Below are 25,248 nucleotides of genomic sequence, written 5' to 3'. Positions count from 1 at the left end.
CTCTCTTACTCTGGGCACAATATGAAATCTTCCAAAGATACTAGAAGAGAAAACGGTCACAAGAGAGGAACAAGCTTTCCTAGTGTCTTGGTCAATGGTGTGGAGGGGGAGAGGGGTGAGCAGGGAGGAGAGTAGGGAAACTTGAAATGTTCAGAACATCAATTCTCAGGCCAGCCTCACTCGGTGACAGTGGATTTTACAGCATCTCACTTCAGCCATCTGCTCACTTTTAGTGCTAGAAGGATATTTTCCTTTCACCCTGAGCAGCAATTTATTGTTCTGAATAGGTCTGGAATAGCTGTTAGTCACGCTGTATTGCCTGTTGCTACTGCCCTTCTTTCTGTGGAATAGAGAATCAGTAAAGCACATAAACTGCTTGAGTGTCAGTACTGACTGAACCAACAGCATTCTTGTTGTTCAAGCACCATAGAGTCTACAGAGCAATACAGCACGGATACAGACCCTTCGGCCCAACCAGTCCATACACGGACACAGGCCCTTTGGCCCACCCAGCTAGTCCCAATTTCCTGTGTTTGGCCCATATCCCTCCAAGCCCCCCCCCCCCCCCATGTACCTATCCAAGTGCTTCTTAAATGATACTGTTGTACCTGCCTCACCCACTTCCTCTGGCAGCTTGATCCATATACTCATGGCCCTCTGCACAAAACAGTTACCCCTTGGTCCCTTTTAAATCTTTCCCCTCTCACTCTAAACCTATGCCCCCTAGTTTAGGACTCCCCTGCCCTGGGGAAAACACTGTTGCTGTCCACCTTATCTACGCCTCTCATTTTAAACATTTCTATAAGGTCACCCTCATTGTCCTACGTTCTGAGGAATAAGGACCCAGCCTGGCCAACCTCTCCCTATAACTCAGGCCCTCAAGTCCTGGCAACATCCTCGTAAATCTTTTCTGCAATCTTTCCAGTTTAACCACATCTTTCCTATAACAGGGTGACCAAAACTGTACACAGTGCTCCAAGCGCAACCTCCCCAACGACTTATACAACTGCAACATAATGTTCCACTCCTACACTCAATGTCCTGACTGATGAAGGCCAGCGTGCTAAACGCCTTTTTAACCACCGTCTACCTGTGACGCGGATTTCAATTAACTATGCACTTGTACTCCTAGGCCCCTCTGTTCCATTACACTCCCTAGTGCCCTACCATTAAATCTTATGCTGGTTTGACTTTCCAAAATGCATCACCTCACACCTATCTGTATCGAAATCCATTTGCCACTCCTTGGTGCACTTCCCTAACTGATCAAGATCCCCCTGTAATCAATGATAATCTTCTTTACTATCAACGACATCCCCTAATTTCGTGTCATCCACAAATTTACTGATCAGGCCTTGTGCATTTGCATCCAAATCATTTATATAAATAACGAATAACAAGGGTACCAACACCGACCCCTGCAGCACACCACTAGTCACCGGCCTCCATTCTGAGAAACAACCTCCAACCACCACCCTCTGCTTCCTACACCAGAGCTAATTTTGAATCCACCTAACTAGCGCTCCCTGGATTCCATGGGACCTAACCTTCCAGACCAGCCTGCCATGCGGGACCTTCTTGAAGGTCTTGCTAAGGTCCAAACATCCACTGCCCTCCCCTCATCTACCTTTTTGGTTACCTCTTTAAAAATCTCTAAAGGTTAATCAAGCATGACTTTCCAGGCACAAAGCCACGCTGACTCCTAATCAGACTCTGTTTGTCCAAATGTTGGTAGATCCTGTCCCTCAGAATTCTCTTCAGTAACTTCCCCACTACTGATGTCAGGCTGACCAGCCTGTAGTTCCTTGGCTTGTCCTTGCTACACTTCTTAAACAATGGAACAACATTATCTACCTTTCAGTCTTTGGGAACTTCACCAGTAGCTAATGATGAAGCAAATATCACTAAGGGCCTCCGCAATTCCTTTTCTAGCCTCCTACAAAGTCAAAGTCAGAGGATGGACTTGATCAGGCCCTGGGGATTTATCCACATTAATGCACTGTAAGGCTGTGAATACCTCCACCATGGTAATATGAATTTCCTCCAAAACCATGCTAGAGAACTGAGTACAAACACTTAGACACTCCAGTGCTGTACTGAGAAATTGCTGCACCGTTGCAGTTGACAACTTTCAAACCAGACATTGCACTGAAACACAAGAGATTCTGCAGATGCTGGAATCTGGAGCAACACACACAAAAGATGCTGGAGGAACTCAGCAGATCAGGCAGCATCTATGGAGGGAAATAAACAGTCGATGTTTCGGGTTGAGACCCTTCATCAGGACAGGTCTGTTTAAATTGAAGCTGTCTGCTCACTTAGATAGATGTAAAAAAAAAATTAGCAAAACTATTCAGAAGAGCAGCAGTGGAATTAAATCCAGGTGCTATACCAACTTTGAATCTTTAGGCAACATCACTAAAACAGATTACCTGTTCATTACCATAAAGCTTGCTGCCTGCAAATTGTCTGTTACATTTCCTACATTACACCAATGACTATACTTCAGATTGGGGGATCACTTCATCAAGCACCTTTGCTCTGTCTGCCACAACAGCCAGGATGTTCCAGTCACCAGCCATTTTAATTCTACTTCCTATTCCCACACCAACATGTCTGTCCACGGCCTCTTCTACCGCCAAGTTGAGGCTAGACGCAGATTAGAGGAATAGCACCTCATATTCTTCCCTGGTAGTCTCCAACCTGACAGCATGAACATCGATTTCTCCAACTTCCGGCAACCCCTCCCCTTTGTCCCCCCTTTGTTTTCCCTTATCCCACCGGCCCCATCACCTCTTCTCTTTCCCCTCCCCTGCCCTCTCTATCTGCCCATTACCCACTCATTCCTCCCTCCAGTTCACCTCCTCTTCTCCTTCCCTTTATTCTATGGTCCACTGTCCTCTCTTATCAGATTCCATCTTCTTCAGCGCTTTGTCACTTCCACCTATCACCTCCCAGCTTCTTAGATTATTCCCACTCCCCCCCTGCCTACCTTCCCCTGCTCACCTGGATTCACCTATCACCCGCCAGCTTGTGCTCCACCCCCTCTCCCCACCCTTTTATATCGGCTATCTTCCCTTTTTCTTTCTAGTCCTGAGGAAAGGTCTCAGCCCAAAACATCAACTATCCATTTCCCTCCAAAGATGATGCCTGACCCACAGAGTTCCTCCCGCATATTGTGTTGCTCCAGATTTCCTTATCTACGGTATCTCATGTCTCGATTATACTTCAAGCTTGTTCCACTGGTTGGAAGATGTATTAGCCCAATCCAAGGCAATGTAAGACACCTCAGAAGAAAAAGTTTCGTTTAGTTTCATTCAATGGTGGTGAAATTTTGATGTTGGAAGCACTTTTCCAGATTTGACAATTCTAGTTCGGGTTAAGCACACTGTTTCCTTCACCTGGCTTTCTTAGGCAGTCATCAAGGTTGAGGATGACTTGTTTCCACTCATTTTGTGGAGGCACAAGAGAATACAAATGCTGGAATCTGGAGCAATAAACAATTTGTTGGAGGAACTCAGTGGGTTGAGCAGCATCTGTGGGGCAGTAGAGGAATTGTCAACTATATTGACTTCCTCCCTCCCCTCCCCCCACCCACAGGTGCTGCTTGACCTGCTGAGTTCCCCCAGTGGATTGTTCGTTACTCCAGTTTTGTCAGTTCTGAGGTGTCTGATTAAGCCAATGTGGGAATTGCATAGATGAGGCGGGGGGTGCCTGACAGGGCAGGCTTGTGTGTAGTTTGTGAGTTTACACAGGGCTGATTGTACTCTCCATGCATTGACTCGAGTCATCTGTTGCCATCCTGAATGTTCCTTCTCCACATTGAGCAGCTGCAGGCCAGAGATTCCTAGGAATCACTGGGGACATTACATTTCAAGGAGGCTTTGCATACATCCTTGAACTTTTTCCTCTGGCCACCTGGTAATCTCTTTCTGTGACGAAGCTTGGAATGGAGCATGTGTTTCAGGAAGTCTGGCAAATGATGTGGCCTCCCCAACATCGCTGACTGAGTGTAATCAGGGCGTCGACATTGCCAGTGCTGGCCTAGGAGAGGATGCTGACCTTGATTTGCTTATCCTTTCAGTAAATTTGAATGATTTTGAAGAGTGGTAACCTTTCCAGCAGCTTGTGTTAGCTACTACAGGTAAATCCAGGTCTCAGATACAAATAGGAGGGCATGGGTCAAAGTTGCCAACGAGTTTTATTGCTAGGTCTGAGCCTTGATCTTCAAATACCTATTCCCCCAACTGACCAAAGAATGTGGTGGTGCACTGAAGACTGTGGTGAATTTCATCATCAACATCTGCCTTTGCCAAGAATGGCTCCCACGATATAGAATCCCTCCCCATTTTGCACAGTCTCACTGTGAACTGTCATTGTTGACAGGCAGCGTGGTGCGGTTTGAGCAGGTTGGTATGGGACCTTGGTCTCCTGGATGTTGAATTCAAAGCCCATCCGAAAAAGACAACTACCTCAACCATGAGTCTGCCCTTAACACAAGCACCCATGACTCCATCCCACAGCCACCTACTTGGCTGTGCCTTGCTGCCACTTCTGACTGACAAGTTGGCGAAAAGGCTGCATCCAAATAAAATTAACAAGGCCCCAGGAGCAGACCGTATCCTCAGCCAGTGCTCAGATGACAGCAGCTCTCTGCTACTTATTCATGCTGAAAACTTTGCATTGATCTCACAAAATGGATGGCAAGTTTGCTCCACATGGTCTGCAGAGTAATCCATTCTGTGAACAGATGGTTGCCCACTGAAACACAGGGTGAGAAAAAGTGCTTTCAAGTCTTCCTTGTGGACAGCTAGTCATGTGTTTACTCAACTGGACCAATTGATTAAAAGTAAAATAAAACAAAAACAGAAAATGCTGGAAACACTCAGCATGTCAGGCAGCTTCTGTGCAAGTGAAACAGACTTAATTTTCAGGTCCAAAACTTTCAAGTGTTTCTTTTTGGACAGGAATTTCCTGACCTGCTGAGTATTTCCAGCATTTTCTGTTTTTAGTTTAGGTTTCCAGTAACTGCAGTTTTCAAAAAAAAAATTGATGAGAAGTAGGGAATTAATTCTCTTTTAGGGAATTAAAAGAATGACATATACTTGTGCAGCCCCAGATTCCAGCTCTTAAACATCTCAAATCTGTCCACATAAAATGGATTACTCTGCAGAGAATGTGGGGTAAATTTGTTAACCACTTTGTGAATAGGATACCCTGCAAAAGATCAACATAAATAAAACGAGCAAGGTAGCAGGGAACTCAGTGAGGGGACTGCACGCATATAAGGGAAAGCTGGATGAGCTCAAGGGATGAGATGTTAAGTTTTGATAAAGATGGGTAGGTGAAGACTCAAATGGAGAACAAACACAAGTTTAAATCTGTGCGAAATACTTGGTTTAAAAAAAAATCTCCTGTCCGATTACCACGATTAACCAGATAATGACAGGCTCGGGGTCTCTTCAGTACTGGGAGGCATCACAACCTTAGCCACAATTGGTCTGTTTTAACATGCACCTATTCCAGAGAAGTTGGGACTAAGCTACAATCACACCCAGGGCTCTGCACAGTTTATACGGCAACAATTAGTGCCTACAACAAAACACACAGAACGTGGAGATGCACAGAAAGAGATTCAAACCTTTCTAAAAATGCAACTGGGGGTGCCGAGGATCCTTCCTGCAGCCTCTACATACACAAGTGACCGAGCCTAATTCCAGCAGTGCAACTCAAAATGATATGCCTGGTCAATCTTGGGCCATCCCTGGGATTCAAGCCTGGATAAACAGAGAGCCCCACCAGTGCTGCTTTGTTTGGTAACTCAGTGTGAGAGCTGTTGGATCCCACTGGCCATTCCAAGCCTTTGTGTCACTGCCACGTTGGCAGTCAAAGTTGTTAATGAACGTAATGGGGCTGGAATCTAAGGATATACAAATCTCTTTCATACGCACCAATATTTTGTCAAGTTCTTCAGCTCAGGACAAAAAAAAATCTATTCTAATAGTATTAAAATATGCTTGTGTTGTGAAATATTCAAAGACAGTTTCTCCCAGACTTCTGGGGGAGGGGGAGAAACACAATGTGAGTAGGCGGGTGCAATACAATACAAGCCTACAGATCCATCAAGTTTCATTCATTTTAAGTGAGATCCACTTATTGTGCTCGAGAAATCCATCCTACTTTAATGCAACTCGCCCATAAAATCTAAACAACACTTACATTTGAAATATTTTCATAGCTGGCACAACTCTGGAATCTTGAGCTTCACTCACAAATTCCCTGACTGTATCAGAACTTCAACAGTCCCACAATCTGTAGATAGATTTTAACATCTTGTTGGAATTAATGCACATTGACAGCTCATCGCTGTCAGTAAACAATGGAGAAACCAAGAGGGACTGAGACCTGAAATATGGGGGTTGGGCGAGGGGAGAATTTACTACTGGCATAGGAAGTTTTATAAGTTCACATTGCAATTACCACTCATGAGGGGGCAAAATGGATTTGATGATTCTAATATTTATGTAACCATTCAGGGAAGGCTTAGAATGAGTTTACAAAAGCCGACTTCATCCAGACTTTTATCCCTCTAACATTTTAATTGAAATCTGCACTTTGTCAACTTCAGCAAAATATGATAACAACACAGATTTGATTATATGGGATATAAATATTTAAATTTGGCCATCATTGAAAGATCCAACTAATCTGTGCATTCTATACCTAAACTATCCCTTTGCCAACAAGAGTAGCCATAAGTAAGAGGGTGGGATTTGGTGGGGGGGGGGGGGGGGGGGAGGGGGGGAAAGAAGAGTTGCTGGTGGGGCAAGCAGAGATGTGGATCTCTTGAATGAAAATATCAAGGGTTTATGGACATGCATACATTTGCTCATGACATTATGGAAGCCTTACAAAATTCAAATTTGAATTCCTCAGTGTGTTCCTGTACTCAACTGTGCCAATCATTCTCTACACATTAATAAATAAATTTATATTGTACCATAGATGGGAAAAATGTAACATTAGCCACTATATATATGGTTACAATACCTGGCAGCTTTATTAGAACATGATAAAATTCAGGAGGGGGTGCTGGTTAAATTCAGCCATTCCCACAGAACAGAATGAGGGGTATGCAGAGGGCAGCAATGAGAAACGAGGTCTGAATTCAGGTGCACTAAACAAAAATGCCATGGTTTAACATGGAGCCAAAACAGACAGAATGGTCCAACTTCAATCTCTAGCTGAAATCAGACTCTTTCACAACTGACACCAACACACAATACTTTCGAGAGAGAAGGAATTCTCTGAATTTCTGCAGGTTCAGCGTCAACTTAATCAATGTTTAATAGGAATAGTGATTAGGAAAAAGAAACTATTCTCACTGGATAGGGAGTATGAGAGTAGGCAAGGACTAAGTAATCGAGCAGAGACTATCAGGATGGAAAGCAACTGACCAAACATTGGTTTTCATTTGTGGAGAAGTCCAAGCTTTTGTCTTGTTTGCTTGTTGAAGTGCTGCCTAATTGCTACTGCAGTGAACGCACTCTACAGTTTAGGCCAGGCAGCATTTCTGGATGAAGTGACACTTAACATTTCAGATCAATAACTTTTCAACAGAACTCAGAACATGCTGAATATTTCCAGTATTTTCAGTTTTTATTTCAGGTTTCCAAAATTTCATATTCACAGCATCTTCAGCTTTCCTTCAGTAGCAATAACAAAGCAGTTTGACATGCAGACATGGTGGAAGCTTGGACTTTTCTTCTACAAATGACCAATGATTGGTCAATTGATCATCTTAAATGTGAGACTGGTGACTTTTTGCTAACTACAAAGTTGCAGGGTATAGTGCACAGGCAGGTTCATTGGGTTAGGGTGCAGGTAAGCAATGACTGAACGGTGGAAAAGGCTTTCTCCTTAAAGAAAGGTGACATCCAAAGATCTACCCCGATCTTGAATAGACTTAAATAACCCAGCACCCACAACTCGCCAAGGACAAGATTTTGAAAGATTTACAGTCTCAGATTTTTCTCACCTTAGCCTTAACTGGTGGATTCCTAATTTTAAAACTATGCCCATTAATTCTACAGTCCCCCAACATGAACTCTGCTCAGCTCCATCAGAATCTAATACTCTTCAATGAGGTAAATTCTCAACCTTCAAGACTCCATAGGAGACAGGCTAAACCTACTCAATTGTTCCCCTTCTTCCCAGCAATCAATGCAAGCAGTGCAAAAGGCAAGTACTGAAAAATCCCGGAGTATAATTCAGAGGCTTTAACTTTAAAAAATCATTGTTCTTTGGTTTAAAAATTAAGCTCTTCCCCAAAAGCCTTAGGTTCATAATAGCAGAAAAACATCAAGTTTGGTTACCTATTCATTCCATTCATAGAATGCTGTTATACAACTTCATTGTTCATTTTTGAAGTTTACTTGAACCAAACATGAAAATACAGTCAATTAGTGCTTTGAAAAATATACAAATTTGACTTAATTTTATTAAAAACACTGGTGTTTAAGTCACATTAGCTTCCTTTAGCATCTTCCCAAAATAGTCAGAAAATAGGCATGTATTAGATTTTACAGCATAATCTACTTTAAGGACAACAAAACCGTATTAGGTTGAGTGAAATACTCCACACAGTACAGAGGGTATTGGCAGCTGCAGGGAATAAGTAGCAACTTAACTGAATTAGAAGGATCTGTGAGTGTAGAGATAACTTGATTGCCTTCAACCCCTAACCTCCATCTCCCCCATCTCCAAAAGCTGTATTGTCCCTGCCCCAACTTCCCAAGGAGGACAAAGATTTGCTCATGCTACTTTTGGTTGTGTTGTGTTTGATGGACCAGTGTAATGGTCTTGTCCAATCCTTCCTTCCATCTGTTTCAGGGTGATATCCAAATCTGTGTCAAGAAAGGAACCTTGGTCCTCAGATTAGTCTTTGCTTTCCACCAAGATATGCATGCTAACCCAGTTGGTATTCTTCCACCAACTGTTGGAATTGCATTTGGGAAAATCCTCAACTCCATCCACCACTCTCCACACAAATGTGTGGCCAGAATCAGGATTCAAGCCAGTTCACTCTGCGGGCAGGAACCCATGAGTGAGGACATTTGTAATGAAAAAAAAACTGGTCATGTGGTTGACATTGAGAAGGAAAGCTTTAGACTGCAAGAAGATACAGCTGGGTTTGTTAGCTGGGCAGAAGTATTGCAAGTGCAATTTAATCTAGAGTAGTGTAGGAAATGTATTTGAGGAGGTGCAACAAGGCATGGGAATTTACAGCAACAGGAAGGATAATGTAGTGACGTGGAGGAACAGGGGCACCCTGGAGTATACATTCACAGGTCCTTTAAAGGCACCAGGACAAGTCAATGAGGTGGTTAAAAAGGCACACAGGATGCTTTCCTTTATTAGCAGGGGAATGGAATAAAAGCGCAGGGAGGTCATGGCAGGACTACATACAATGCCATTTGGTGCACAGAGTACTGCGTATCATCTTGGTCATCACATTACAGGAGAGATGCAGTTGCATTACATTGGAAAGAATGGAAAGCAGATTTACAAGGATATTGCCGGAACTGGAAAATTACAACTGAGGAAAGATGGGATAAACTGTGGTTATTTTGTTGGAATAGACACTTTAGATGTGTAAAATTGTGAGGAACCTAGTAAGGGAAAATGGAAAGGACCTATTTCCCTTATCAGAGGGGTCACATGCTGGGGGCAAGGGTTTAACGTGACTGGTGGAAGGATGAGGGGAGAAATGGGGAACAATGCTGCCACATCAAAGGGTGATAAGGGTCTGGAACTCCCTCCCTGCAAGAGCAGTAGAAACATAAACCCACACTTAAATAGTAGCAGGACACGTTACATGAAGAGCTGTAGTCTATAGGACTACAGACCTAGTGCTAGAAGGAGGGATTTGGTTTGGTAGCTATTTTTCAACTGGCACATACAGAATGGACCCATTGGGCTCCCCCTGTGTATAGATAGTCTATAAATGAAAGAATCCTTCAATCATTGCTCAAAATATAACAAATCCATCCAATACCTCTTCTAACTATTGTCCTGGGATCTTCTCACCTACAGCTGATGGTTATAGACTTATACTTCAATCGCCCTGGAAAGCACCAAACAATTCCCCAACTGCAGTGTTCTCAATGGTTTCACTGAGATTTGCCAGCTCTCCATAATTTGTGGAATTCAGCTCACACAAGTTCAAGTTAGCCACCAAACACAACCTCATCTATTCAAATCACATTTGATCCCCTTGCAAATTCAAGCCACCTTTGGTTTCTGTTATCCCAACAGTATGCTTCGAAAGGAGCTACCTCTGTCCGTTTTTTGTACAAAGTTACAGCCATGAGCAGGGATTTCAGGGCTCTGATTGATGCTGCTGATAATCAGCATTACTGTACTTGATCACTTATAACACTCAAGCACCTATTTTGCAGAGACACTCCAGCAGCATTCGTGACAACTATGAATGAGGAAGGTCATTGACTCCCTTTTAATGCATTCATCTGGAAAACCCTGAAATATCCTCTCACTGCTGTATCTTAAATCATTTCACATTTTTATTTTCACAGCCCGAGTCCACGCTGTGCACTGATTTACCCTTGTATGAAGCATTCCCTACTATTTATCAATGTACTTTTTAAAAAATTTGTTTGCCTCTGTACCTTTCAATCTTGCTTAGGCTACATAATTCAGTGACATTTTCCAACTTCCTTTTCTCATTTCCCTACCCTGCACACCTGTATATAACTTGCTGTTAGAAGCCCATTTTGTTAATCTTTGGGCATACTTTCTGAATACTTCTCTATAACCAGACTACTGAAGATGCAGTCTATATAGCACGATTACAAGCTGCTCTGATAGAACCATAGAACAATACGGCACAATACAGGCCCTTCGGCCCACCATGTTGTGCCGCCCTTCAAACCACACCTAAGACTATCTAACCCCTTCCTCCCACATATCCCTCTATCTTAAATTCCTCCAAATGCTTATCTAACAATCTCTTGAACTTGTCCAATGTATCAGCCTCCACCACCACCCCAGGCAGCACATTCCATGCACCAACCACTCTCTGGGTGAAAAACCTCTCTCTGACATCACCCTTGAACTTCCCACCCAATGCCTTAAAGCCATGTCCTCTTGTATTGAGCATTGGCGCCCTGGGAAAGAGGCGCTGGCTATCCACTCTATTTATTCCTCTCAATATCTTGTATACCTCTATCATGTCTCCCCTCATCCTTCTCTCCAATGAAAACAACCCTAGCTCCTTTAGCCTCTCCTCATAATCCATACTTTCTAATCCAGGCAGCATCCTGGTAAATCTCCTCTGCACTCTTTCCAACGCCTCCACATCCTTCCTATAATGAGGCGACCAGAATGGGACACAGTACTCCAAGTGTGGCCTAACCAGAGTTTTGTAGAGCTGCATCATTACCTCGCGGCTCTTAAACTCAATCCCCCGACTTATGAAAGCTAACATCCCATAAGCTTTCTTAACTACCCTATCCACCTGCGAGGCAACTTTCAGTGATCTGTGGATATGAACCCCCAGATCCCTCTGCTCTTCTACACTGCCCAGAATCCTGCCATTTACCTTGTACTCTGCCTTAGGGTTTGTCCTTCCAAAGTGTACCACCTCACACTTCTCTGGATTGAACTCCATCTGCCACTTGTCAGCCCAGCTCTGCATCCTATCAATATCCCTCTGCAAGCTTCTACGGCCCTCCACACTATCCACAACACCACCGATCTTTGTGTCATCTGCAAAGTTGCTAACCCACCCTTCCACCCCCTCATCTAAGTCGTTAATAAATATCACAAGAAGTAGAGGTCCCAGAACCGATCCCTGCGGGACACCACTAGTCACAGCCCTCCAATCCAAATGCACTCCCTCCACCACAACCCTCTGCTTTCTACAGGCAAGCCAATTTTGAATCCACACGACCAAGCTTCCCCAGATCCCTTGGCCTCTGATCTTCTGAAGAAGCCTACCATGCGGAACCTTGTCAAACGCCTTACTAAAATCCATGTAGCCCACATCGACTACACTACCCTCATCAATCTTCCTGGTCACCTCCTCAAAGAACCCTATCAGGCTCATGAGGCAAGATCTTCCCTTCACAAAGCCATGCTGGCTGTCCCTAATCAGTCCATGTTTCTCCAAATGCTCATAGATCCTATCTCTTAGAATCCTTTCCAACAGCTTACCCACCACAGACGTAAGGCTCACTGGTCTGTAATTCCCTGGATTATCCCTACTACCTTTTTTGAATAAGGAGACAACATTCGCCACCCTTCACACTGGATGGTCATGTTCCGAATCTTAAAACCATTCTACTAGGAACTTGATGTTTCAATACAAAAATATAATTGGTTCAGAAACAGAGGAAAAATAAAATCATCTCCATAAATCCTCCGCTGGTATGGATAAAATAAACCAAAGGGCTTCTTTGCTGTGCTGTGAGAATTTCTACCATGTTATGAAGACCCTCACCTAGCTATTATATCCTTCATCACATCAGTCTCCGAAAGCACATTCAATGTTTCAACCCGTTTGCAAGGTCTGTGATAATAGCCTGTCCTGTTTTTTATTTGAGCATCTGGACTAGATGTTGAATTGTGAGAATGGGTTGTACAAAATGGGCTTGTGTGCCTTTCAGTACTGAAGGTTACATGAAAGCTGCAAAGGATGTAGAGCATAGAGTCAGGCCAATCAGTCTAACGGGTTCATGCAGCTGTTTATGCCTCACCAATCATCTCCAACATCTAAAATCCACCAATAAACTTTCCAAACATTTCTCATTAATGTGGCGGTTGCAGCTTTATCAATAGTAGAGGGAAAATATTTGAGATAGTTAATTGGTATGCAATGTGAAATTAGACTCCTTTACACAGAAGTACAGGTTTCATGTGGTAACCTTGTGGTAAAATACTTAGTATTGATTAAGACTCACTTGGCAGCTCTCTTGCCTTGGAACCAGAAGGTTCTCGGTGCAAGTCCAAGCCTAACAGACGAACACAAAAATGCACGCCGACTCTCTCAGTTCAGTAGTGAAGGAGCACCGCACAGTCAGAGGTGCCAGCTTTTGGATGAGACCTTAAAACATGCACCGTCTGCTCTTTCAGATGGACATAAAAAATTGCAAGGCACCAATCTGAAGATGAGGGGAGTCTTCTTGGGTGTCCTAGTTATGTATCGTCAATTAATAAAAAAACACTACCTGGTTATTATCATACAAGCTTACCGTGCACAAACTGAGATCGACATTTCCAATATTACACTTCACAACTACAGGGGCTCCCAGGGTTATGAATGACCTGACTTATGGAAATCCAACTTTACGCAAATTTTCCCATACATTTTTTAAAGCATTTCTCAAGCTAGTAAGCTAGTGATAATAAAATGCATCATGATATTTATTGATGACTGGATAAATATAGATTCCATTAGTTTAATTATTGATAGTGTTAGGGTAGTTATTCAATGAAATTAAAGTATAATAACAAGTATATGCAGAGCGATACAATATTGGTAGCTGGAGAAAACAAATGTTTCTGACTTATGGAGAAATCAACTCGGGGACAGTTCTCAGGAACAGAACCCTTTCGTAACCCGGAGACTGCCTGTACCGGCTGTAAAGTGCAACAGAAATTCAAGCCTTTTATTTAAAAAAAAGTGCTAGTTTACTGTTGCATACTTACATCTTTGATGTACTCATGTCAACGGGTTCATCTCCAGTTGGAACTTCTACTTTGATTGTTGCTTTTACTTCACCTGGCCCCTTTAATAACCCTGCAGTCCTTCCACCACCCCGGTCAACAGGTTCTGTTTTAATTCTTATCTCTCCTTTCAATTCTTCTAATTCACTGTCCATATCAGTTCCTCGGGAACATTCCATTTTTGGTTTCTTTGTGTCAACATCATTGTGGAGACCATCCCGTTCCAATGCTCTCTTCTGGCTTCGCGTCCTGTACACCTCGTCTGTCATAGCAGAAATATCTGTTGATGGAAGGAGTAAAACAAAGTAAGGCATGAACTCTAAGGGGGAGTCAATTTTCTCAACCAGCACAATGGAGGAAGTCTTTCTTGCTCCCAAACCTTTTGCTGCCAGATTTGAGAGTGGACAGCAGCTACACACAGACAACCTCTAAAGCAGCAGACATTAGGTCAGATTAAGACAGAATTGCAAAAAGGATGACAAAGAAATTGCAGAGAAAAGGTAGCAAGGACAATAGCAGAACTGGGAGGTTCTAATAATGCAGGAAGAATGAACAGGCAGATCTACTTTTCCCTAAAAAACAAACACAGAGGGGTGCCTCGACAGAGCTGTGTAAAATGATATCTGGATTTGATAGGGTAGATGATGTTTCCATGTGTCAGGAAGTCCAAAACAGGAGATTATATGCATACAATATTCATTAACAAACTCAAAAGGGAATTCAGGAGAAACATTTCTAACAGAAAGTGGTGAAAATGTGGAACTCACCACCGCAAGGAGGCAAATAGCATAGGGGCTAATGAGGTGGGTAAAGACAAGCAAGAGAAGGGCATACCAAGACAGTGGGATGATAAATGATAACTCTGCTAATCTGGGCTGGATGGTTGCTTCTGTGTTGTAAATACTTTTTATTGGCAGATAGTGGAACAGCAGGCTAATGAATATGGTGCTCCCAAAATTTTCTTGCATTGACGTGTTTCACTTTGAAGCTTGTGAAAAGAATTCGACACAGCATTCTCCACAAAAAAACGTTCACAAACTAGCACTGGGTCAAATTCCATTCGATCTTGCAGCACTGTTTAGAAACATCAAGGCAGCCCAGCCCAGTAGATAACTTGGCATAGAATGGAACCTGAAGAAGAATTATGGTTCTCACTCCATCAGAAGGAAAACCGTCTCAATGTACTGCTGGATCCACCCCTCCCCACCATAATCTGAATCATCAGTTCTCATAACGTCTGTCCTTTGGGACATTGTGTGTCCCATTATTGTTATCAATTATTTACACTGAGAACTAAACAACACTGATTCATTAATCTGATTACAAGTTTCATAATTTGTGGGCTTGCATTCAGGAGAATTTCACCCAAATCGTTCAGCAATATTCTTTAGGGAAGGGTGCTTCCACTGTCTACAGTTCTTGTTGACTCGGTAAAGCTGCCAACATAATCAAAGACCTCTCCCATCCCAGACATTCTCTCTTCCCTCCCATTGGGCAGAAGATACAAAAACCTGAAAGCATGTACCACCAGGCTCAAGGACAGCTTCTATTCCGCTGTTACAAGACCATTGAATGGCCCCCTAGTACGTTAAGATGGACTCATGACCTCACAATCTACCCTGTTATGGCCTTGCACTTCATTGTCTGCCTGCACTTTCTCTGTAACTGTGACACTATATTCTGCATTCTGTTATTGTTTTCCCTTGTACTACCTCAATACACTGATGTGATGAAATGATCTGTATGGATGGCATGCAAAACAAAGTTCTTCACTGTACCTCGGTACATGTGACAATAATAAACCAATTTCCCAATTTACTACCCCTAACCAATTTCTGCTCCACATAACTTGATTCCCACATCATCATAGATGCTTCAAAGGGAACACTGGGATAGGCAATAGGGTGTGAAATAAGAACAGAAAACCTGAGAAAAAACTCAGTAGGTCCGGCAGCATCTGTGGAAACAGATGCAGAGTTAATAATTCATATTGGACCCATCATCAAAACAGGGAAAGAGAGAAAACAAGTTAGTCTTAAGTTGTAGAGAGGATAGGGGAAGGCTGGATAGGACAAGGGAAATACATCTGATGGGGGGATACCAGCATTGCCATGGGGATAAGTTGCAGAGTTCATTGAGTTGTTAGGTCAATATATGAGCAAGTTAGAGAGAGAAAAATAATAAGTATGAGGCAATTACAGAATGAGAACAATGAGGAATGTGAAGAGCTGCAAAATGCAGGGTTGCAGGAAGTGCCCATTTCAGGCTGTGCTAATAGAAAGAGAAAACCTGAACCAATACTATGGATAGATGACTTACAGCAGAAATGGCTAGTTCTGATGCAGGTAGAGTTACCTGAAGTCATAGAATTCTAGAGTCCAGAAGACAGCAATGTGTCCACACAGAAGATGAGGTGCTGTTTATCAAGCTTACTGGGCATTATTATAACAGTGCAGGAGGGCACAGACAGATAAATCTGTGGGATGCGACAGAGAATTAAAGTAGTAAGCAACAGAGATCTGTAACAGTACCCAACGTAAGTCTGAGGAACAACACATCTTTCTTCCGGACTTACTATTGAATCCTATAATTTCACGTAACTCGCTTTGTCAGTCTGCATCACAACAGGCCAAACTATCCGCGATAATGACTCAGTTTTTCTCTCTGCATCAGCGCACAAACCCCTGCATTTCACACCTTTTTACATTGTATTCTCCTGTTCAAACTGCCCCCAACTCACAGCTATTGTTCATCACCTTGCTCTCCTGTAACAGCTCCCATTAACCCATCGATCAGATGATCTCTGCAACCTATTGCCATGACAATCCTGTCCTTGCCCTGTTATAGATATCTCCTCTGTCCATATTCACCCATCCCACCTTCTCTTCTATTTAAAACTAACTGATTTTTCTCTTTACCAGTTCTGACAATGAGGTTTTGACCTGAAACATTAAACGGGCTTCTCATTCCACAGATGCTACCTGGCCTGCAGAATGTCTCCAGCATCTGCAGTTTTGTGATTTTCAATAAATAGGGTCTTGTTGATATCATCCACATCTGAAGAACAAAATGAAAAGATCACATAGCAAGATCAATATTTAAAATCAAAAAACTGCAGATGCTGTAAATCTGAAATAAAAACAGAAAATAGTGGAAACACACAACAGATCGGGCAGCATCTGTGGAAAGAGAAACGGTTTCCCTTTCCGCAGAAGCTGCCTGACCTGCTGAGTGTTTCCAGCACTTTCTGTTTTTAATTCAACATTTATTGATACCTCGCTATATTGTAGTTTATCATACAAGGAGTGACCAACTGACAAGTGTGACCTTTACAGAACATTGCATTAGAAAGACACAATCCTCACTTTCACACAAAATGTAAAATTGAACAGAGCAAATACTATCCAATTCTACACCTGATTTACTTAAACTGCATTCAGATGAAAATCCAGCGATATCTAGCTTCTTAAATAACATTTTTAACATGCTAATTTCCAATGCCAATTTATAGACACAAAGGTTGGTGGTGTTGTGGATAGTGTAGAAGGTTCCTGTAGGTTACAAAAGGAAATTGATAGAATGCAGAGCTGGGCTGAGAAGTGGCAGATGGAGTTCAACCTGGATAAATGTGAAGTGATACACTTTGGAAGATCGAATTTGAAGGCAAAATACAAGGTTAATGGCAGGACTCTTAGCAGCATGAAGGAACAGAGGGATCTTGGGGTCCACATCCATAGATCCCTCAAGGGTGCCATGCAGGTTGATAGGGTTGTTAAGAAGGTGTATGGTGTGCTGGCCTTCATTAGTCAGGGGATTGAGTTCAAGAGCTGCGAGGTGATGTTACAACTCTATAAAACTCTGGTTAGACCACACTTGGAGTGTTGTGTTCAGTTCTGGTCACCTCATTATAGGAAAGGTGTGGAAGCTTTTGAGGGGATTTACAGGATGCTGCCTGGATTGGAGAGCATGTCATATGAGGATAGATTGAGTGAGTTAGGGCTTTTCTTTTTGGAGAGGAAGAGGATGAGAGGTGATTGGAGATTGATAGAGGTCTACAAAACAATAAGAGGCATAGATCGAGTGGACAGTCAGAGACTTTTTCCCAGGGCGAAAATGGCTACACGAGGTGGCATAATTTTAAGGTGGTTGGAGGAAGATATGGGGGCATGTCAGAGGCAAGTTTTTTTTTTACACAGAGTGGTGGGTGCGTGGAACGCACTGCCAGCAGAGGTGGTGGAGGCAGATACATTAGGGACATACAAGACACTCTTAGATAGGCACATGAATAATAGAAGAATGGAGGGGTACGTGGGAGGGAAGGGTTAGATCGATCTTAGAGCAGGATAAAATGTCAGAACAACATCGTGGGTGGAAGGGCCTGTACTGTGCTGTAATATTCTATGTTTTATAGTGTAAAAGCAGAGAAAGTCAGAACAATCTGTGGGAAGCAAAAGGCACATGTTGCAGAAAGATTCAGTACATTTCTGATGAAAAAGTCAGGACTGTGATTTTTAAAATTTTATTCCTTTTTTTTAAATCTCCTGTGACAACATTGAAATTGTGGCAAGTCTTCTTATTCTGGCCTCTTCAGACCAACTGATTTTAATTATTCCTTCATTAGTGGCAATGCTTTCAGTTGCATAAGCCTAAAGCTCTGGTACTCCCTGCATGAACTTCTCACCCTCTCTTATCCAAGTTGCTCCTTAATCAACTTCTTTGAACAAGTTTATACTAAAGAGACAAGAGACTGCAGATGCTGTAATGTAGAATTAAAAACAATGCTGGAGGAACTCAGTGGATTCAGCAGCATCTGTGGAGGCAAAGCGATGTCGGTCTTTCAGGCTGATACCCTGCATCAAGACTGAAAGTGTAAAGAAGGGATTGTCAGTATAAAGAGGTGGGGGGAGGGGTGAGGCGGAAGCTGGTAAGCAAAGGTGGATCCCGGCGAGGAGAGGTTGATAGGCAGATGGAGTGAGGTGGGGGAGAGAGGGGTGGAGATAGTGACAGAGGGTGGGAAGTGATTGGTGGAAACAACAAAAGGCTGCAGATTGCAGAACAAAAAATGTTTAACATTTGTAACCTTCACTCTTAGTTAGACTGGCAGCAACCCAGTGAAACTTGTATGTGTGCACAGAGGCCAAGCTCCCTTCAAGTTATCACTGGTTCCTTCATTGAACCATACAAGAGTCTCTCAGTAAACATCTGAATGTTCTCAACCAACCTGGCCCGGTCATTCACCCCATCTGTGACCATCGAGATCTGTGGTGAAACCCTGGAAAATGTGGATCATATTCTGAATCTCGGGAACCACCTCAGATACCAGGGACAAAATTCACCATCTTCCACACTGTACTCAGGCAGCCTTTGGTTGATTAAGGAAGAGAGTACCTCAAGACCAAGATCTCAAATCTGGGCCCCGGGTTCACAATATACTGAACAGCAGTGATCCCTGCTCTCCTGCATGTTTTGCAAACACAGACATTTCAAAGCACTAAAGTACTACTATGCAAGATCCACCAAATCCTTTGGCAAGATAGACAAACCAATGTCAACATTCTCTCCCAGGCCAACATTCCCAAGATCTAGGCTCCAGTCACTTTTAATCAGCTCCATTTGTTGGGCTACATTGTTCACAAGCCAAACATTGGTCTCCCACATCAAGCACACTACTTCAAGCTTCATTATGACAAGAGATTTCCAAGACAGAGGAAATGCTTCAAAGTTATTCTCAAAATCTCACAAAAATGTACCATCTTCACCATTCATGAGAATGCTGAACCAACGACTGCTCAAAAAGGAGCATTAGACCAGCTCCTAACCATCTTAAGTTTCTACCACGGGAACACATTCAAAATAGTGGAAGGAGTGGACAATACCCCTGAGAACCTACCATCTTGCCCCCTTCCAGAGCCACTCATAGAATTTGCAGAACCCACAGAATAAGACTGGAAGCAGGTTATCCTTGACCCTAAATCTTTGCTTAAGAGAAGGCTGTTAACCAAGGAAGATTACAACTAGACTAACATATCTTTGGAACACTGAGAAAGTGTTGCACCTTCAGTCTCTTGGCTCAAACATTAAAAATCCAGTGCACTCCAGGAGAGCAGCAGCATGATAACAGCAATGGACTGAAAGCAAGTCATCTTCAACTCTGGGCGAAGTCCTAAGCAGCAGCAGACTTTTCAACGTGAGGGGGTAATCCAAAATTGGCATCACAAACATGAGGTTTATATCAGCAAATGTAAATTCAGGGGAAACTTTGGTGCTGCATGAATCAGCTGAGGTGAATAAAATAGATGCCTTGAAAGGAAATCTAGGTAACATGTAGAGAAAGGAATAAGCACATCTTCTAAGTTTATAGGTTAGGAGAAAGCTCCTGTGGAGCACAAAGCTACAGGGCCAAGTGGTATATTTTTGTCCCTTAAATTCTGCATCAAGAATGTAATCAAACTGGAAGCACAATTTTCTCCAAACCTTTGTTAACTGATCTTTGCAAATCATGCTATTGCAATTTTTAATGAAACAGAAAATGCTGGAAACGCTCAGCAGGTCAGGCAGTATCTATTGAAAGAGTAACAGTTACTGTCTCAGGTTTGGAACCCTTCATCAGAATTGGGAAAGAGAAAACCTTTTGCTGAATCTCTCAATTCACCAGAGACCACCATTTCCTTTTATGCTAGAAATTTATTTGTGACAATTCTGACCACCAGCAGCTCCAAAATTAAGGAAAACATCGCAGCCTTCAAAATAAAGCACACTGCTTTGCAGTAAACTAAATGAAGTACACAAATTCAAAAGAAGAGTGTTTCTTAGAGCAGGATTCAAATTCCTCGGTCTGACAGCAAGTCCTGTGCAGATCAGAGTGGGAGAGGAGTGAAGAAGGGAAGAGGAAAGACAAAAAGATCAAGAGTACCAAATGGAGACTATTTACTTGCAGGAAAAGCAACTTCTGGTGTTGACGCAGCATTTGTAGAGGGAATCAGTTAAAGTCAATGCCCTGCCAGCCCCTAGGCCGAGAGGTTCTTCAGTGAGGAAATTTAAACCCAGAGGGGCTGGGAATTCTATTATTAATCTTTGCAATAGCTTTCAGTAAATGCACATTTTTTGCTGATGGGATTAATTTTCAGGCTTTTCAAAATTGCAGAAACAATTCATTATGATTCTTAACCCTTTTACATTACATTTCCATTATCTCAACAGAAATCCATGTATTATTCCAAATGGAGTGAGGAGAGGTTACAGGTGGCGTACTGCCTCTTCCGGGTTAAGGTATCCCTAACTCAGGAAGCAATAGGCAAGAGCAGGTTTTGTTATGGTTGGTGTCTTGCTGGTACTGGTAGTCTAAGTTGTTGACAGGAACCGTCACTTGGCTGAGGCACACTCTGGCACGGATCAGCACTTCAAGGAAGTCAGTGGGGGAGGAGCGGGCAGGCAGGAGAAAGATGGGTGCAAGAAAATGTTCTGGGAGAAACACCTGCTGTCCAGGTCATTACAATGTTGAAACCAGGATAGAGAAAGATAATAAAACTGAACTTTATAACTTTCTTCAGCATTTAAAGAACATTTTAATTAAGTACTATTTTCTGACTTCAACATTTCTCAGTAGTTTTTAAGTAAATTTCTCACCACCTTCAATTGGACATAAATGGGCCAACATAAGGCTCACTTAACTTGGCGAGATAACCTTTGTAGGGCCAGCTGAGGAAGCGTCACTCTCCGGGTACCTGCACACATCTGATAAATGGCTGAGTCACATCTGATCCCATGACATCACTTGGCCTCCACACATGACTCTTCCCACAATTCCAGTCAACACACAAAGCACTTTCCAGAGAACCAGACTGAACTGGCTCCAGACGGCAGCCGAGTGCTGTTAACCCTTTACACGCTGCATACTCAGAGAGCCCACACATCCCACCCACACAGCCATGCATGCACACAAACGCCGGGTCCACACAAGCGTGTGGCCATTTATACAGAGGCATGCTCATACATACACAATGACCCCCCCAATCCCCTTCCATCTGATGGCAGACTTACATTGCAAAATACATTTCTGCAACTGTACAAGTATCCCAGTCCTTACGGCTCTCCAACACCACCACATTCAAGCTTCCCTCGCACAAGTGAATATAAAACAACCTTCATTCAGAAGTATCTGACAACTATAGTACTTTAACAAACGATGAAAGGATGACCCACTTTGGGGCAGAGGTAGGATAGGCAGGCATTTTAAATTCTAGGGTCAAACTTTCAAAGACCATTCCCCCCCTCCCCCACCAAGAAACAGGTAAATTTGAAAAATTTACTCTCCTATTAAGAGGGGAATGCAATTCACTTTGGTTCCCTATCTCTGCAACAACCCCTGCCCCCTCCCTCACTCTGACACACCTCTCTCCTCCCTATAAACAACACAAGCACTTCCAGTTCATTAACACAAGATAATCAGCCACTGCTGGTTTTACCATCCCCAATGGAGATCCATATCCCTGGCTGGCCCTTCTGCAGATTTCAAACAGTGGAAACACAGTTTAGAGCACTAGAGTCATATAGTAATACAGCATGGAAACAGGCCCTTTGGCCCAATTGGTCCACGTTGACCAAGATGTTTCATCTAAGCTAGTCCCATCTGTCTGCGTTTGACCCATATCCCTCTAAACCTTTCCTATCCATGTACCTGTCCAAATGTCTTTTAAATGCTGTCTCTACCACTTCCTCTGGCAGCTTATTCCATATATGCACAACCCTGTGTGTGGAGAACTTGCCCCCCCCAGGTCCCTATTAAATCTCTCCCCTCTCATCTTAATCCTATGCCCTCTAGTTTTACTACAACAAATGCAGAGGACAGACTGAGTAGAAACTGGGATATTCTAAACAATGGGCACTGCAAGGATGGTTGGGTGGTGGGGGAGGGAATGGTGAGCGAAAGGGTGCCTCGGTGGGAAAGGCATGACATTGGATGGAAAAGAAGAAAGAAAGATTAGGTGTAAGGATAGGGTGAAAGGGAGATGGTGTGATCAAGGGCAAAGAAGGATACAAAAGGAACAATGCACAAGTTTTGATCCGAATGTCAGCAAACAAGTCTGAAATTTACGATTCTGTGTTACTTGTATGTATGCATCTTCCTGCCAGTTGGTTTGACCCACATTAAGAACACTTGCTCAGATAAAGGTATGATATACTCTATTCTCTAATGTAAACAGGACTCGGTCCAACATTCATCCTGATCTTTGGGTGAGAATATCCCCAATTTTTAACAAATGTGGAGAAAAAGAAGTCATTCCGTGTCACCTTCCACTCCAATTACATAGCGGTGGTTTTTCGCTTAGTACTCAGATACATTCCCAGAGGGTCGTGAATCTTTGGAATTCTATACCCAAGAGAGCTGCAGAGACTATTGTTGACTCTATTCCAAAACGAGATCAATAGATTTTTACATAATAAGGAAATCAAGGGATATGGATGTTAGCACAGGGAAATGGTGTTACAAGATTAGCCTCGATCTTAGTGAAGGGTAGAACAAGGGTGAACAACCTCCTCCCGCTTATGATAGAAGCCTTTTGATCACTTTCTTGGAATGTTTGAGACTACAGAAGATTTAAACACTTAAAATGTAACATCTTTTTCTGAATCAAAGAAGCTGTTGAGGCAGGAGATCAACCTCCCCACTCCTAGTAACTAGCTGAAGTGGAGCAGCATAGCATGTTTGTCATTTTTATATTAATACGGGAAGACAAATCAATACAAATATTTAAATCCACAAAGGCACACTCAATAAGAATAATCAAGAAGAATAAAATGGCTTAACAAGTCAATCCACATCATTTCATCTGGATGAACTCAGTCTACCATCAGAGTGAGATTAACAAAAGGTAATGATCTGTACTGGACTTAGAACACGAACTTTGACCATCCCAACCCAGTCCAAAAAGCAGCCCAATTTAGTCTCAAATTTTCAGTGATTCAGTCTTCACAGCTCCCTGGGGGTAGACAACTTCAAAATGCTCAGAGAAGAAATTGCTCCTAAATTCCCTAGTAACTGGTGATCCCGAAGCTCTCTAGTTCTAGATCCCCACCCGAGGGGAGCTGCCTACCCTGTCGAACTCCCACAGGGCGCTATCATATTGTACTTCACACTTCCCATGACATTTGGCTGGTCAGCTCTCACAGTGCTCCCATTAATCCCCTTTCCTCACTATTTGCCTGTAAGCTATTCTTTCACATGTCCAGCAACTCCTCCACTGATTGTCCTGCTATCTGCTTATACCAGGGGTAATTTACAACAGCCAATTAATATGTTGCCCCATCTTTGGGATATAGAAGCCAGAGCATCCACTGGAGTAGTGGGGAGAATGTGCAAACTCCACAGACAGCAAAGGTCAGAATCAAATCTGGTTCCCTGGAGTTGTGTGGCAACAGCAATCACACTTTTGGCTTCTTTCTAGTGTCTTGCGTTCGAAGTGCACATGCGGGACAGTTTAAAGTTGGGCTCAAGTTCCCAGAAGCTGCACTACTGCGCATTCATCTGAACTCCAGCAAGTCTTTGCCCAAGCTGGTAGCTAAATTCACAGGTAGTGTTCTGGGGGCTGGCCTCACCAATGCCCTGTGCAGTGCACACAAGCAAGCTGAAGTAGACATGAGACAGAAAATTCCTATAAAAGTAAGAGACCCTGTTTGGTTAATGGAGACCTCTAGTGGTACTGAACCCAATAGGCTTTTAAAGCAGAATGCAATTCCCAGCAACAATTCGCATTTCCATAGCACCTTCAGCACAGAAAAATGTCAAGGTGTTTCTCAGGAGCATTGTCAAACAGGGCAGGTGACCAAAAACTTAAGTGAAAGAGCAAGATTTTAAAGGGTGCCTCAAAAGTTGAAAGGGGTTGAGGCAGAAAGATTGGAACTTGGGGCCTGGCACCAAGGCTGTAAGAGGATTTTTAAATTGAGGCACTGTCAGACATTCCCTCATTTCTCCTCACCCCATACCTTTCTCTGCAACTTAGATCATATTTAACTTTAATTTTTCTTTGTTTCAATGGAAGGTTATTGAAGCAAAACATTAACTGTTTCTCTCTCCACAGGTACTGCCTGGCCTGCTGGCTATCCCCAGCAGTTTCTGATTTTATTTGGGAAATTAATGTAGGTCAGTGACTGAAGGGACGATGGGAGAAGCAGGACTGGTCGAGTCAGGGTACGAGAGAGGTGTTTGGAGGTGAGAGGGCAACCAGGAGAGCCAAGGCCACTGATGACTATTCCAGCAGCAGGTGAGTTAAAGCAAGACAGAGATTACAAAGCAAATGGCCCTGGTTGTGGTGATAGCAGCAGCACTTTAAATAGCCTCAGCAAGTCAGATGGGTTGGTAGGTGTGCGTGTTTGAGTGAGTGAGTAGAAAAAAGGGTTAACCATCACACCTTTGGTTGTTATCTAGAGACTCACATTAGAAGTACACAAACGGGACAGTTGAAAGACAGCTAGGGTTCCAGAAGCAGCAATGTTTCAGTATTT

The 25,248-nt window shown here is 42.9% G+C and overlaps 1 protein-coding gene across 13 annotated transcripts in view; it reads right to left on the bottom strand.

Moving 5' to 3' along the window:
• Positions 1–25,248, bottom strand: part of gatad2ab (GATA zinc finger domain containing 2Ab) — a 133,488-nt gene that overhangs the window by 35,272 nt on the left and 72,968 nt on the right. For 7 of the 13 annotated variants that reach the window (XM_052037729.1, XM_052037733.1, XM_052037740.1 and 4 more), the window contains exons 3-4: positions 16,728–16,803; positions 13,729–14,026 (exon numbers count right to left, since the gene is read on the bottom strand). In XM_052037729.1, the coding sequence (XP_051893689.1) occupies positions 13,729–14,026; positions 16,728–16,803 (374 nt within the window). Of the gene's footprint in view, positions 1–13,728; positions 14,027–16,727; positions 16,804–21,417; positions 21,441–25,248 lie in introns of those variants that run through there. The other 6 variants (XM_052037735.1, XM_052037737.1, XM_052037736.1 and 3 more) reach the window with 2 other exon arrangements.

The sequence above is a fragment of the Pristis pectinata genome, chromosome 24, assembly GCF_009764475.1.
Source record: "Pristis pectinata isolate sPriPec2 chromosome 24, sPriPec2.1.pri, whole genome shotgun sequence".
NCBI lineage: Eukaryota > Metazoa > Chordata > Chondrichthyes > Rhinopristiformes > Pristidae > Pristis > Pristis pectinata.
This window is presented reverse-complemented; position numbering and strand designations above follow the sequence as displayed.